General features: G+C 46.3%; 1 protein-coding gene across 8 annotated transcripts in view; it reads left to right on the forward strand.

Annotated features, from left to right (window-relative positions):
- The window catches only part of Dip2 (disco-interacting protein 2), a 37,305-nt gene that overhangs the window by 4,035 nt on the left and 20,273 nt on the right, over positions 1-12,997 (forward strand). For 6 of the 8 annotated variants that reach the window (XM_076430686.1, XM_076430682.1, XM_076430683.1 and 3 more), the window contains 3 exons: positions 155-1,158; positions 4,052-4,123; positions 10,706-10,933. In XM_076430686.1, coding sequence (XP_076286801.1) covers positions 155-1,158; positions 4,052-4,123; positions 10,706-10,933 — 1,304 coding nt within the window. The remainder of the gene's footprint in view (positions 1-154; positions 1,159-4,051; positions 4,124-10,705; positions 10,934-12,997) is intronic. The other 2 variants (XM_076430685.1, XM_076430684.1) reach the window with 1 other exon arrangement.

Here is a 12,997-nt window from a genome sequence, read left to right on the forward strand (position 1 = left end):
TGGGTATGTACGAGCGTGTGTGCGTGTGGGTCTGCGTGTGCGTGTTTCTCTGTGTTCACGGTCGTTGAAGGTGATTTGTCCCAGAGTTGTCAATTTCATCGATCGGCGGCTGGTTTCGGGAAGAAGCGAATACGAATGTGTCGCGTGCCTACAGGGGCACGAGGAACGGGTTGTTCAACCGTCGAGCGCAGAAGCCGGCGCCGAGCGTCAGCACGGACGGTTACTTCAAACGGACGAATACCTCCAGGCGTTCCAGTACCCGCCGTCGGGGTAAAAGGACCTCGCAGAGAAGCAAGAAGAAGACGAATCAACAGCAGGAGCAGCAGCAACGACAACACCAACAACAGCACCAATCACCGCGATCGAATAGCCCGGTATGGTTCGTTCCGCCGGAAAGGCGACGCTCGCGACGTCAGCGTCGAGTTTGGCGGGAGATTAGGTACCTTCCGGATGCTGAGGATTCGGTGATCGAGAGGATCGACGACTGGTCGTCGAATCTCTCCGACGATCAGTTCGACGACCTGAAGCTCTTGTTATCGGGGGATTTCAACGACAGGCGAGACGATGGAGCGCTGAACTCTCTCATCTCATCGTCGCTGGGCTCGTTCTCGGTTACTTCTTCGTCATCGTCGACGACGGTGACGGGGACAGGGACGAGCACGGGAACTAGCACGAGCACGGCTTGTCCCGCCCCACCCAAGATCAGCGACTTCAACGAGGACAAGCTGTTTTCGGAGGAGCTGCGTACCAGCGGTCTGCTGGCTCGTAGAACCACTTGGCAACCAGCAACGTCCAACTACTTCGCCAGCAACCAGTTTCTCAGCTTTGTGTCTAAGGGACAGAACCATCTTACCGGTAAAGAAAACTCGAGGACGGAGGTGACCACCTATTACAGGTGTCTCTCGTCCACTGATACCGATACCGATACCGATAACGATAACAATACCGAAACCGATACCGAAACGGAGGACGAACCTGGTTGCCGTGTCGGTCTGGAACGGCGGAAGAGCTCGCACCCAGCTCAGAGGCAACATCAGTTGAAGAGACAGAGGTCCGGACTCAGGCGGAGACCCCTCAGGAGAAAATCCCAGCTGAGGAAGACTTCCGGCCAGCCTGTTTTCCTCGTGAGGAAGTGCTCGTCTTTGAGGAAGAGACCTAGTAAGGGTCCACGCAGACACAAATACAATACCGATTCGAAAACCGCTGTCTAGCTGGCTAGCAACCGTGCGAACATCTTGCGTAGATACTCTGCGTATACTCGGAGTAAAAAGTTGAGAAAAGTTGAAAAACGCTAATGGTTTGCTGGCCAATTAGTTGCGCAAGCTCTCTCGTCTCTCTCTCTCGCCTCTCGAGCTACCTGCTAGTTAGAGCTACAGTTGAAGGTCCGTATTCCTGAAGGTTTTAGCGAATAACGAAACTTATCTAGAAACTTTATTGCTCGCGGCGACGATCGATCGGTGAATCGCGAAGCTGCCTCTGTCTCCGTTTCGATCGGAGCTCTCTGTTCGCCGTTTGTTGTAGGGGCGACCCGTGATCGACGTTAATTACGTAACGTGCCGATTTGCCCGATTTGGCGCGATCAGGCTTTTTGCTCGCGGTGAACTCGATTCGACGCCACGCGCGCTCCTTCTACTCGCATTATACTAATCGGCAACGTTCTTCGACTTCGGTCGTCTTGTCTCCCGCTCAAGTCCCATACTGTTCGCATAGTATGCGCATACTGTTCCCGCGAGACAACGATCTCCCTCGACTCTGGAATTCTAAAGGCTGTTGGCGTTTCGTCTGTCAGCTTGGCTTCGGTTTCCCGAGTCTGCTGTCTTGCTAATTGTCCTGCTTTTATTTAGCATTTTTCTAGATATATTTCCAAATTAGAAACGCTATTTATGAGTACATCGATCGACAGGATGTCGTATTTATTCGATTGATTCGATGTTAAGTTTTCATCGTACCACGTCACGCGACTGTACCAGGCGAGAGGTTACGTTGCAGACGCGAAGGTTATCTGGTTTTCTCAAATCAATCGGAGTAAGTAGCCCTCGTCTGCACGACAGTCGCTTCAATCTCGAGCGCGTTCGTTTCGATACGAGGTCATTTGCATCGAGAGCAGAGGAGAAAACACTTGTTTAACCCTTTGGCAGTTTACTCCAAGAGAGGCGGAAAAAGGGAAAGAAAGAATTCGAAAATATTCGCAGATGCTAAACGTAAGAGATTGTGATTAAAAATCAATTGCACCGTGCAAAACGGTTTATTATTCCGTTAGAGATGGACAACGTACCTCTAGGAATTTGATCAGCCGGTTTCAAAGTTGACTCGACGCCTCGCGAATCGCTGAAAAGCACGCGGATTATTTAAACTAATCGAGCGATAATGCCTTGTGGCCCAGTTCCGTTCTATGCCGGTGCTCACACCTGGAAAAATCGTGTCTCGGCCGTTAGCCGATCGATCCTGGGCATTTTCTCGAGTTACGAGGCGTGACGACTCGACTGGTTTCGCGGCAGCCAAGACACGTGGGCAAGCTCGTTGCTGGCTGCTCCGCAGTACAGTCCAGAGAGCTCGGAGAACTCTAGGCGCCCAGATCTCACCCAGAGAGCTCAGTCGAGTGGCAGAAAATTTACAGTACCTATGAACCCGATAGAATTTCACGAACGAGAAACCCGTTCGTTTCTTTCTCGCGAAATTAATCGTCGTTCCTCGAATCGCAGCGCAGTTGCCTGCAGCTGTGTAGCGCGACCGGGAATTCCTCCTCGTCTGTTTTCTATAAATTGTGAAGAGCTCAACTGTTACATGAGAAAACTGGTTAAATTTCACGTGCACAATGTACAAAAGATGACATAGAATAAAAATGATCTGGGTCGAATTAAAATTGCTCCGACTGCAAAGGGTTAATACTGAGACAGCGAAGTGTTAAATGTTTTTGGACTCGGATCGATCTAACGGTGATTCCGTGAAGCGGTCTCCGTTATTGGAATTTCGTTTATCGGATATCATGCATCAATTCGGGTATTTGAAAGTTAATTAGAGCCCAGCCACTCCGATATCGGAGCAGGGTGCGGTTTGAACTCCAATCCGCGGAACCAACCAGCTTTCGGTCGAATCGTTGAAAGCGAGTCGGCTCGGACGGTACTAATTGTTATAGGTCCATTACGGAACGCGTCGATCGATGCGGTAATCGAATCCATGATTGTTCGCGCGTTTCCGCAGCCAACGAGCAACGATTCCGCTTGGTTACGAAATAACGAAAACGTAATCTCGATTCATCGGTCGAGCAGCAAACCGACTTGCTAATTTTTCGTTATTAGAATATGTACAAATATTCTGAGCGCGAGATCAACGCGATCGAAACGGATCGGTCCGCGCAGTGACTTTCGTTGGTCCCGATCGACCGGCGCGGCGACCGGTCTGCGGTTATCTCCTTTTTCGAGCGGTGTCCGCGAATCATCGAAACCGGCAACAACTTCCAGCTCGCAGATGGTGTCGCGTTCACCGATCGTCCTCGAGATTCTTTTGGTTCGCGCCGACAAATTACCTGGACGGAGCTATCGAGTAGAAGGGAGAGAAAGAGAGAGAGAGAGAGAGACGCGCGTCCTTTTTCGGTACCGATGGAAATGAACGCGGTGGTTGAGAAATTTCCAAGTGTACTTAACCGGCGGGTTGAGGGCGAGATTATTCAGTTCGCGGCGGTCCTCTCGCGTTTTCGCGTCGATCCTAACATAAAAGCGATCGTCTTGCGGGAATCTATTATGGAGCGTGGCCCGTTCGTTTTGTACGTACCTTCGATCAATGGTTGGTAGTTGAGATCGATGGGCTCTCAAACTTTTCAATCCTGTTTCCATGAAACGTCGCGGTTCGAGGATAACTCGTTGACTCGATACTAGGGCTGTAACTTTCCTTCGAAGGTCGAAGATTTCGAAGCTTCGAAGCTACAGCTCTTCGGAAAAGTTACAGCCCTACTCGATACCTTCCGATAAATTCTCGACTAAATCTTGGGTGATAGGCGAACGATCAGCGGAGAGGGAGATGAACAGTAACTAACTTCATTCTCTGATTTCAGGGGACATCACGCAAAAGGGCTATGAAAAGAAAAGGACACGTCTACTTCAGCAATATGCCTCGAAGCAACTGGGTGAGTAGAAGCATTCCATAGACCGAGTCACGTAGCCTAACCAATTTCAATCGTCGTAACTCATCGTCATCTCGTTCGAGGAAAAGCGGCGCGGGCACGCGCGCATGGACGAGAGGATTGATCGATTAAAATCGTGTTGGTTGAATTTCTCGCGAAAAATTCAGATGCTTGAACTAGTTCGGAAATTTCGCGGTGCAATGCTAATATTGGATCTCGTTTCGTCCTCGTCCTCGTCCTCGCGCGCGTCCTCGCGCGTGTCTATATTGCGCCACGTCGAAACGCAACAACCAGTCTTTCTCGACGTCGTTGCCAGTAATATTAATCGCGTTCCGATTCTCAAGAGACACGGTCTCGCTTTCCGCGGCACACAATGCCGGCAGATGCAATCGTAATGGGAATAAGCGAAGGAACGAGCGGACACGGCCGCGTAATCCTTCGGCCGCCGCCGGGCCGTTTTCCATCCGTCGCGTCGCTCGCCAGCCACCGGTTTTCCTCCGTGTTTTATTGCACAACCGGCGAGGCTTATCGCGCAGCCGTGTCGAGAGACCCTCTCTGTTTTCTTGTCGCCAGCCATCCTTTCAGAGATTTTTCCGTCAGCCCAACTACCGTGTCGAGCGACACATCCTATCCTACTTTATCCTTACCTCCGTTGTGCAATTGGCGGTTCTGGCACGTGGACCTTATCGCAAACTTCTGTCGGGAGAACTAGGGGTTTCGGAATTTACCGAGTTCCTTTTATGCCCGAGCAAGGCTAACAAGAAAGAAAAAAAAAAGAAACGATTTCACACAGCTGATGCATAGAAGACTCGGAGGATTTTCAGAATGTAGGGTTGGGCGACCTTGAAAGGTATTTTTCGCGTGCCAGATCTGGATTAGACCGTAGACGATCAGGCTAGGTCGGTGAAACTCCCGAATTACTAGCCATTCGAAAGCCTCGTCGAGGTACACGCGTCTTCTCTTTCCGCGGTAATCACTGTACTTTCGTAGCAGACAATTTCACCGACGATTTCCAATGCGCTATCGGTAACGATGTCTTTCTCGCTGCTTCGCTCTTCCATCGGTAACCGCGGAATTTCATTCGAATTCAACCTTGTTTCTCGAAATCCGTTCGAGTCTCCACTGAACAATCGCACGGAATGAACCTATGAGAACGTAGCTGCTATCGGTTGCAGTTGACCCATCGTTTAACTGTACCTGCATGCGGAAGAGCCACTTCCGCGTTATCTGCTCGTTATATTATACACGACGCAATGCAACGCATCGTGCACATATCTGTGGTTGTAAGGAGAACGCCGCATGTCACATATTGGGTTGGCAAGAAGGTAATTTCGGTATTTCAAGCTGAAAAGAAACCCAATTTTTTGTTATTCAATATGTAGCTGTCGCAGCTTTATGAAAATAACAAATCACTTTATTAAGCTACCAGAAAGATGGCAAAAGATCATCGAACGAAATGGAAAATATTTGATCGATTAAAGTTCATTGCTTAAAGACATTTCTAGTTCACCTTAAAATACCGAAATTACTTTCTTGCCAATTACTTTCATTTTCGAGATACGGGAACGCCTCGGGGATATTCGTTTGCATTTATCGTAGACGGGACACTATTTTTGTGAGCTTCAAAGGCCGAGCCGAACGTGGAGAAGGACAGCGTGTGTAAAGAGAGATCGCGAGCCGCCGCCGAAGCTATACTTCGCGACTCTCCGTGTCTCTTCCTTTCCCATACACTGTCCTTCCTTGTGCCCGAAACGTTCATCGTTAATTAAACCACTAAATACAGTTGAAATTATATCGTGTTTGGACTTATTTTAATCGGAGAAATGCCACAAATATATTGGCGAAAGTTTCATAAATAGATAAGTAATAATAAGAAATAACTGTGCCGACGAGAGAGAGAGAGAGACTGCAACTCTCCGCGTCGCATTAGTAGTGGTTCACATCGATATACCCGAGCCGAGATCAGATTACTGTAGTGGAGGGGATATTTTTTTGCGTTTATCGTGTACAGCCTTTTTGTGTTTACAAATTACAATTTACAAAATACAAGTAACATTATGAAATAAATTGCATTATTTTTTTAAGCGATTCGAATTTGTTTTCGTTACTTTTTTCTGGTAAAAACGTAAATCCTGTACTCTAAAGCTCAATTAATGCATAAACTGAAATGTTTTGAATTTGTGACGTGTGTGGCGTCTTTTCTTGCAACCACAGATATGCATTTGGGATGTCATGTGCGTTTGACGGGATCCTTCACGAATATTGGATAGTTAGCTTCTCTCTTCGTCGCGTCGCGTCGTGCGGGCTATCGCGAACTCCGCCGAACACACCGGTTCTTCGGCCCGCATCGCGTTCCTTCTACCGCGATTCTTCGAACCGTCCCGCTTCCATTGTACCAACAGTGCTCCCCGATCGTTGCAGCTCGCTGGCTAGTCTTATTCGACTATTATGCATTGTTCGCAACGATGGGAACCAATTCGATTATCGTTTTCAAAGGTCGCGAGCCGCGACGAGCCACCAGCGGTCCCAGCCGGCCAATACCTTCGATTCCGATCCCAATCCCGATATCCTCGACACCATCAACTCGAATACATAGTGTCCCTTCAGCACGCCGTGGTTCCTTCCTAATAATAATGATGATTACTACACTGCGGATTTTATGAATTTATGACAAAAATGAGCACGTACAATTTCAAGCAGTGGACATGATTAAAATATTTAAAGACATGAATGTACAATTAGCTTCAGTTTAATAGGATAATTAAAAGAAGAATACAATTTTTATTTGGCTCCCGTGTCCTCGCAATAAATTCGAACATTTTAATTTGTTGCTTCGTTTTCAACACCAGCCTTGAAAGAAAATCGACTACTTACCTATAGAACCAAAAACTAGGGTCTATCGCTGAACACACGATTCGTATGACAAAAATATACACGTATACGGTATACGGCATAGCAGAATAGAAAAGAGAATAAAATAAAGAAGCTTCCTGTTTGCCCCCGCTGGTTCCTGCCTAACGGTGTAAAACATTAGGCGTACATTTGTATAGCAAGCAACAGGATTCGTGTTGTTAGCCGAGGAGAGTAGTCGTGACGCGTGCTTCTCTCCAAGTATATCAAGCGATTTTTTTCAGAAAAACTGAACAGCTGCAAGACGCGGGCTTCCCGTCCACAATATTCCCTATCGAGCCCCCGGAATTACTATTCGATGACCCGTGATGTTTGTACTTACATGTTCGAGCTAACCGTTGCGGTTCGCGGTCCACGTAGAGCAATTTGCGCGCTCTTCCGTTTCGGCATGTCGTCTCGTCTTCTCCGTAGCCATAGCAATTCGCGACCGCTCAGGACGACCACGTAATCGCGAACAAAAGATGGTTTCCACCTGACGACGCGCCACGCGTCGCGTCGCGTTTCGTCTAGTCTGTTCGCGTTCAACCGATGATTATGTATACTGCCTTGTCATTGTGCTCGGTCGATCGGTTACCGCAACCGGAACTTTTTCAATGGGTTTCGTGAAACGGGCCGGTTCAAAGGTTCACGGATTCCCGCGCGTTTTACGAATCACGCAACCGAATCGCGTTCCTTCTCTCTGGATCGCGGTACCAACTGGTTGCGTAAAGAGGAAAAACGTCGGAATCGTTTCTTCCGCGCACGCCAACAAAAACAATAAGAAAAGCGGAGAGGATAGCAGAGAAGAGAGAAGCAAAGCGAACGAACGGGTCGAGAAACGCATGATAACTTATTATCGCGCTTTCGCGATCGATGGAGCGTGCGTACAGTGCCGCTAAAAAGTATGTCGACGCTTCATCGCCGAGCTCGCGTAAACCTGGTAAACACCTGCGAACTCTTCGATCGATTCCGATCAATTTTCCGTGCTGTGTGTGTCGCGTAAAGGTACGTGTCCATCTGAGAGTAAAACTGTCGCGAGTTGCTCTCGAGGCTGAAATTCGTCAGTGTACACAGACGTCAGAGAATCCTCAATAGAAACATATTTATATATCGACACTGATTTTTCAATCTTTATTAAAAAATTCATTGTTTGTACAATATGCTCATTAGTTAGAGCCGAGATCTCACTATTCATGGTTTAGCAGTTTCTCTTTTTGGAACATGCTGCTGACGAGTATTCTTATAACTAGTCTGCGGATCTTTATGTATTTATGAAGAAATTGATTGGGCGAAATGTAAAACAGTAAAAGATTCTAAAAATTCAAGAATGCAATCAAGAATGAAATCAGTTTTTATGTTATTCCTGCTTGCCGCGATCAATGCGAAACATTTCTCTTTTGCATAAAGATCCGCAGCTATTGAAATTCATCTGAGAGCTACACGCAATAAATTCCAATGGTCACGAGAGGACATTCCGAGACTCGACTCTCGCGTCAATCTCGAGAGCAAAAAATTTCTCAAGTACTCTCAAACGGACAAGCAAATTGAGAGTACTCTCGAGAGCGACTGTCGACAGAAACTCTCAGATGGACACCACGTACCTTAAGAGACGACATTCGCTAAAAATTGCAAAAGTGTGGACAGTTTTGAAGAGGAACGTATGCTCTATCAAATGGACCGAGTACGATATGGATTGGTGGTCACGATATTGCCATGGTCCGACCGCAGCCAACTCGAACGTTATTAAATTCCGTGGAGCGTGACTTACGCGTGAACATTAGCCTATTCTAATAGTGTTGAATCAGATTCGAGCGGACCGTGACCGCAACCGTGTTACGGGCACGGGCATTCCGCACGGTACGCTATTCTACATACACGAGCGACCAACAACGGTCTGAAATGCGTCGAGGCACCTTTAAAATATCGTTTTCCAATATTACTTCCCCTTTCGCTTCTAATTACATCGGATAATCTCTTATCGACTCGTTGCTCTCGCCGAGAGTGCGCTTCCCGTGTAAACTCCCCCGTACTCCTGTATCCTCTTCAATCGATATTTTCTCCCAGTCTTTGCATTGCATAATTAGTTTCTGCGGTTGCTCGCGAGATCTCTGGATTCGATTGCCGAAGAAATATTCTTTTGGTAGTGACGATATCAATTGGATTGTCGCGGCACAAGTTGATTGATATTTCTAGATGTAACGTTTATACTGTAGAAATATTAATTAAGTTGATTTCATGTTTTAATCACTTCTGTACAATGTTCAAGGTTTATCACTGCCTGATAGATTTACAGAATAAACAGAACGTAACAATTTTAAGGTTAGCTTAGTTCTTCGCGGAAGAAACGTCGAAAAAATCGGGTTTTATTTTTTTTTCACAACGGCGCACCAAACCAAAAAATCTGAAAAAATTCATGAACAATACCTATAACAATATACTGCTACTGTAAACATATAAATGTTGTCACTCTAGAACGTCCATGTGAAATCTGCATTTTTTCGATTTTTTCGAGGTTTCGGATTCTTTACAAGCAGGATTTTCATTTTAAAAATCTGAAACCAATCGCAAAGTATGTATTTGGGTTCTTGACATGTGTCAGATTTTTCTCAGAATTCCTAAACGTCATTAACTAGGTGAAAATAGGCCAAAAACTGATTTTCCGATTTTACCCCATAACTACCCTCCCGATCGAGATACAGGGTTGAAACTTTAGACAGTATGTTTATTTCTTGGTGCTCTATCTCTATCGAATGGCACATCGTCGATAAAATTCGGTTCAAGGGCATTTTTGACCATCTTAACCGAGTAAAATTAATACCGAACGATTATGTAAATTCCACTGAATGTATATTTCATAAGAAACATAATTTTATCAATAATTTACTTGCAAGATCAACTACCAAACATACGCAGAAAATTATAAGAAAATTGAAATGAACTTACTTGATGACAGGATTTATAATGAGGCTGGTTAATGGCAGACAATAATACGTAAAGCATCTTGGTTGACTCAGATGTATATTTGGTTGCCGTTGTATATGTGCTGTTGTCGCCGTAGTTCGTTCAAAATTCAAGTGGCGCGACTTGAGCAACCTTACCCTACACCACGCGATACAATAAGCCGATTTATGTACAAATATGCTGGAAGAAAATATTATATTTCTACTAAAAAAAAAAAACTGCCGGCAGTCTAAGGGTTAAGGGCGACAGCGGACGCTAGAAAATTTGCATCTGTCGGCGACTAATCGTTTCCCATAGATCGGAGAATTCGTACGGAACGAAGCGATTACGCGCCATATGGTACGCTCGATTGGCGGCAAAGAGAGTAGGCGAATCAAAATACAAAGTACCGGAATGGTAATATTCCATTAATTCTGTTGGAGACACGGTTTCCTAGAAGCGACGCGTCAATTAGCCGGACACTTTAATTATTAAAGCTCTAAATATGTATAACCGGTGGCTGGCGAAGGCGGAGGCGACTGCGAAGGCGCGGCGAGTGGAAAGCGACGCGTTTCCCCCTCGCTCGAGAATCGGAACGAGAATATGTAGTTGGAGGGTGAGAGGCCGAACAAACGATGGAGAAAGACAGGGTCGGAGCGAAAGTAAGTGTGCGTGCGCGGAGAATACGAGAGGGAGAGAAGAAGAGAGTCTGGAGAGGGTGGCTTTTGCATATATGCACACGTGTGTGGCGCACAGGGGCTGGAAACGATGGAGGAGGTGTCGGCGTCCTCGGTATCGAAAGGGTCGAGAGAACCGGGTACGGAAGCGGTGGTGGAGGCGGTGGCGGTGGTGGTGTCGGTGTTGGTGGTGTCGGTTGTGTCGGCGTCGGCGTCGGCGTCGGCATTGGCGTCGGTGGACGACCACAGCCACGTGCACGCCGCACGCAACGCCGTGTCACGCACAACGAGAAGCGCTATCATTCAGGTAGCGCACTTGGCGACGCATTGCACGAATCAGCGTGTAGTTTCTACTTTTTCTTCCGTTTTTTTCCCCCGTTTTCTCTTCACTCATTCCTCTTCTTTTATTATCGTTGTTTCTCTATCTCTCTTTGTTTTATTAATCGTTGCCTCGTAACCACACCTAGACGAGTTAAGAGTGTTTCATTAGAATCGAAGCCGAGATACGCAAGGGAGACATCCATCGTCTACATCGCCGGACATCGTCAACCATTACAGACACGATATCACCGCTGTATAGTGGCGTTTTCCGTTTTCCGCTTTCAGTTTTCTATATTTTCCATTCACTCTCTTTGTTCATTCTTTGTTAACACGAGTCGTTCACTCTCTGCCCCCCCCCCACCCCACCTCCAACCCCGTAGCTTACGCTAGAACGTGTGTCGTTTTGTTGCCCGTTTAGGGATGCGTTACAACCACGTTCACCGACCAGTGTGCATTTTGGCTGTGCGAACTCATCGTCCATGTAGATGTCTTGTTTCCTGTTCTTCCCGTCATTCTCATCTCTGTCGCTCCCCCTCTTCTCGTCTGATTTTCTTCGGTGCTTTTTACTCCTGGAATCGGACAACAGTGAAGATCCGTTATGCGATTAGACGTTGTGCTCGTCGGAAACGGATCTCTCACTGTGTGAAGTCAGATTTCCAGAAAAAAATGACGCACAGGAGGTCTCGCGTGAAAACATATCCGTCGATGCCGCAACAAAATTCTCTTCATAGTCGGATTAACCCAGATGCGCCTTTACGTTTCAGTCGAGTATCTTGGAAAATTTTGTTTGTACAATTCTTCCGCGATTAGGAACACTATTGCAAATAGGGTATACATATTCTCTTCCTTCTTTTTTGGAGCATTGTAAATTGAAATTGTACAGCGAAGTAGATTCATTTAAAGGATGCGGAGTTCGAATGAAAAAAATGAATACTGTATGTTCTTTCTGCGGATTTTTATTTTCATAAATCTTTTAAAATAAGCTGAACGATTTCTTCCCGGGCAATCTTTCGTAGCGAGAATAAAGTGAAAGGATTATCGACAACCGTTAGTAAAAACGTATACGATCCGCTAATAATAACAATTCGTTCCGAAAGGATAACAGGCGTATCTGGGTTAACGAACCTCGATGCTGTGCGACAAAGCGTGTAAATAACGTGTTGGAATTTGTGTCTGGACCGCCGATCATTTGTCGCGAGTGTGCACGGTTTAGATCACGATCCACGCACGTAGATTGATATATCGTGTACTGTACAGAAACCATATCGAACTGCCATCGACTAGTGGATTTTGTTGGTTGTGTGCTCCTCTATCCTCTTCCTTCATTTTAGGAATTTTGTTCGTCCCGGGCCGCGGGACTCGTTCGACTCTGTCTCGAAAGATTCGTTCGCAGAGGATCGCGGGATCGGGACGATTTGTAGCTCGACCCACCATCGTCACGCGTTTCACGATTCATCCCTGTAATTAATCTCGGTGATCCATAATCCGTACGTCATTTTCATCCGTAGCGCACGCTCGATTCAACCTCATCGCGTTCTCTTCGCTTCGCTTCGGTGCGGAACTACAGAATTCGAAGAGGTTGACGCGTGCTTCTCGACCGTAGTTGGCTTGCTTGCTATCCCCGACTCGGCGCGTACCGACTCGAGCGGAGACGCTTTTACACCTCGAATGTCCTCGAATACTCTTATAGTTCGACTTACGATTAGTCGGGACCGATTGTTCCACCTTCGGCTGACTCGAGATTGTCCTGTTCACGTGACTCGAGAGTCCTGGGACATTTCAGCTAAGACTCCCTCCCTCGTGGCTCGATAAAATGCCAAGGGATATATTTAAAAAATATAAAAAGATAGAAAGATAAAAAGGAGGACATAATTTTTTCCTGATTCTCCATAAAATACCGAGTCCAGTTGAATTATTGATAATATTTTTCCCCAAAATTTTAAGCAATTGGTTCGAAATTTCTTCTGTTATCAAATCAGTGTCGGAATAGATAGAAAAGTTTAGTGTAAATTTAAATAAAATGACATTAGCGACTATAAAAATAAAAGCG

The sequence above is a fragment of the Lasioglossum baleicum genome, chromosome 9, assembly GCF_051020765.1.
Source record: "Lasioglossum baleicum chromosome 9, iyLasBale1, whole genome shotgun sequence".
NCBI lineage: Eukaryota > Metazoa > Arthropoda > Insecta > Hymenoptera > Halictidae > Lasioglossum > Lasioglossum baleicum.